This window comes from Plasmopara halstedii (assembly GCF_900000015.1).
Source record: "Plasmopara halstedii genome assembly, contig: Scaffold_2881, whole genome shotgun sequence".
Taxonomy (NCBI): domain Eukaryota; phylum Oomycota; class Peronosporomycetes; order Peronosporales; family Peronosporaceae; genus Plasmopara; species Plasmopara halstedii.
The window spans coordinates 507071-508188 of record NW_020189786.1 but is presented as its reverse complement, the minus strand read 5'-3'; the positions used below and the strand labels follow the sequence as shown (position 1 = coordinate 508188).

At 41.4% G+C, this 1118-nt stretch overlaps 1 protein-coding gene across 1 annotated transcript; it reads right to left on the bottom strand.

The window, feature by feature from the left end:
• Window positions 1–46: 46 nt before the first annotated feature.
• Window positions 47–478, bottom strand: PHALS_05183 (uncharacterized protein; the record flags this gene model as incomplete). Its single annotated transcript, XM_024718866.1, has 2 exons — window positions 47–246; window positions 442–478. The coding sequence occupies 2 exons, from the start codon at window positions 476–478 to the stop codon at window positions 47–49; spliced, it is 237 nt and encodes a 78-aa protein (XP_024584223.1).
• Between the last annotated feature and the right edge of the window lie 640 nt (window positions 479–1118).

Below are 1118 nucleotides of genomic sequence, written 5' to 3'. Positions count from 1 at the left end.
CAGCCTAGCACGTGCCAGGCTGGCCACTGAGTGGCTAGTTGAAATACTAGCGTGACGCAATAGTGTCGTTACACAACCCACTCAGCAAACCAAGTAAATTCGGCCAATCTTCTAAAATGCTCATTTTTAAATCGAATATATTATAGATGTCAATCGCTTCGATTACCAGTAAGCTATCCTTGTAGACATCCACTGCTGCAAAGCCGTATTTGACCCCTTGTAGCAAAAAGCCATAAACAGCAGAATCTGCAATGCACATTTTTGCGTACAAGCGTTTGGTTATTTAAATTGTGTGCGCGTAGTAAAGTAACAAAATGCTTCTCAGTTTCTCTGTCGTCATATGATGTTGTAGTCCTCTTCCATTCCACTGAAAATTTATTCGAATTGTTCAGCCTTTCTTTCTTTTCCAGCCTTTAGTTACGCGTGGACTCAAGACCGCACCTTGCAAGCACATTCCATCTCCAAGAACATAGCCCATGCAACTAAAGTTCAAGGCCCGTTTGGTTGTCTGCAGAACTGAGCAAGTTTAAATGGAGTTCAGAGTCGCTTCTTGGGCGTGTTTGACATTGAAGCTGTCAAGGTCACTATTGCATATGCGAATCCGCCCTCACTATCGTCCTTCAGGCTTGAAAGAAAACGCATAGGTTTTGGGCTGGTAGAGGGAGCACCGTGATCCGATACTAGAAACTATTTCAAACTGGCAATTCTATTAGAAACAGACCCCCGTAGGACACATGTCTGCCAACCTAACGCAATACGAAAATCATAAACTATAATTGATTATAGAAATAGATTTTAGTTAGGAACTGTCGCCATATAAACTAGCTCTGAATATTTAATTTATCATATAAAAGGAATTAAATACTGGGAAATTCTTCTACTTGTATTTTTTCGCGTCTTAGGCAGGATCTAAAAGCTAATCCTAGGAGCATATATAGTTATTAGCGAAGACTCAACATGGCGAAGGCCTATTCTGTCCGGCAACTCCGTTTTCTGAGTAGCACTTAATGCGAATACGACAAATATTAGAACTGATCACAGACCACTTGGATCATCACGACACGCCTGATATTCACATGTCTCAATAGTCCTACGGGAAAGCACGACCAGGATGCATT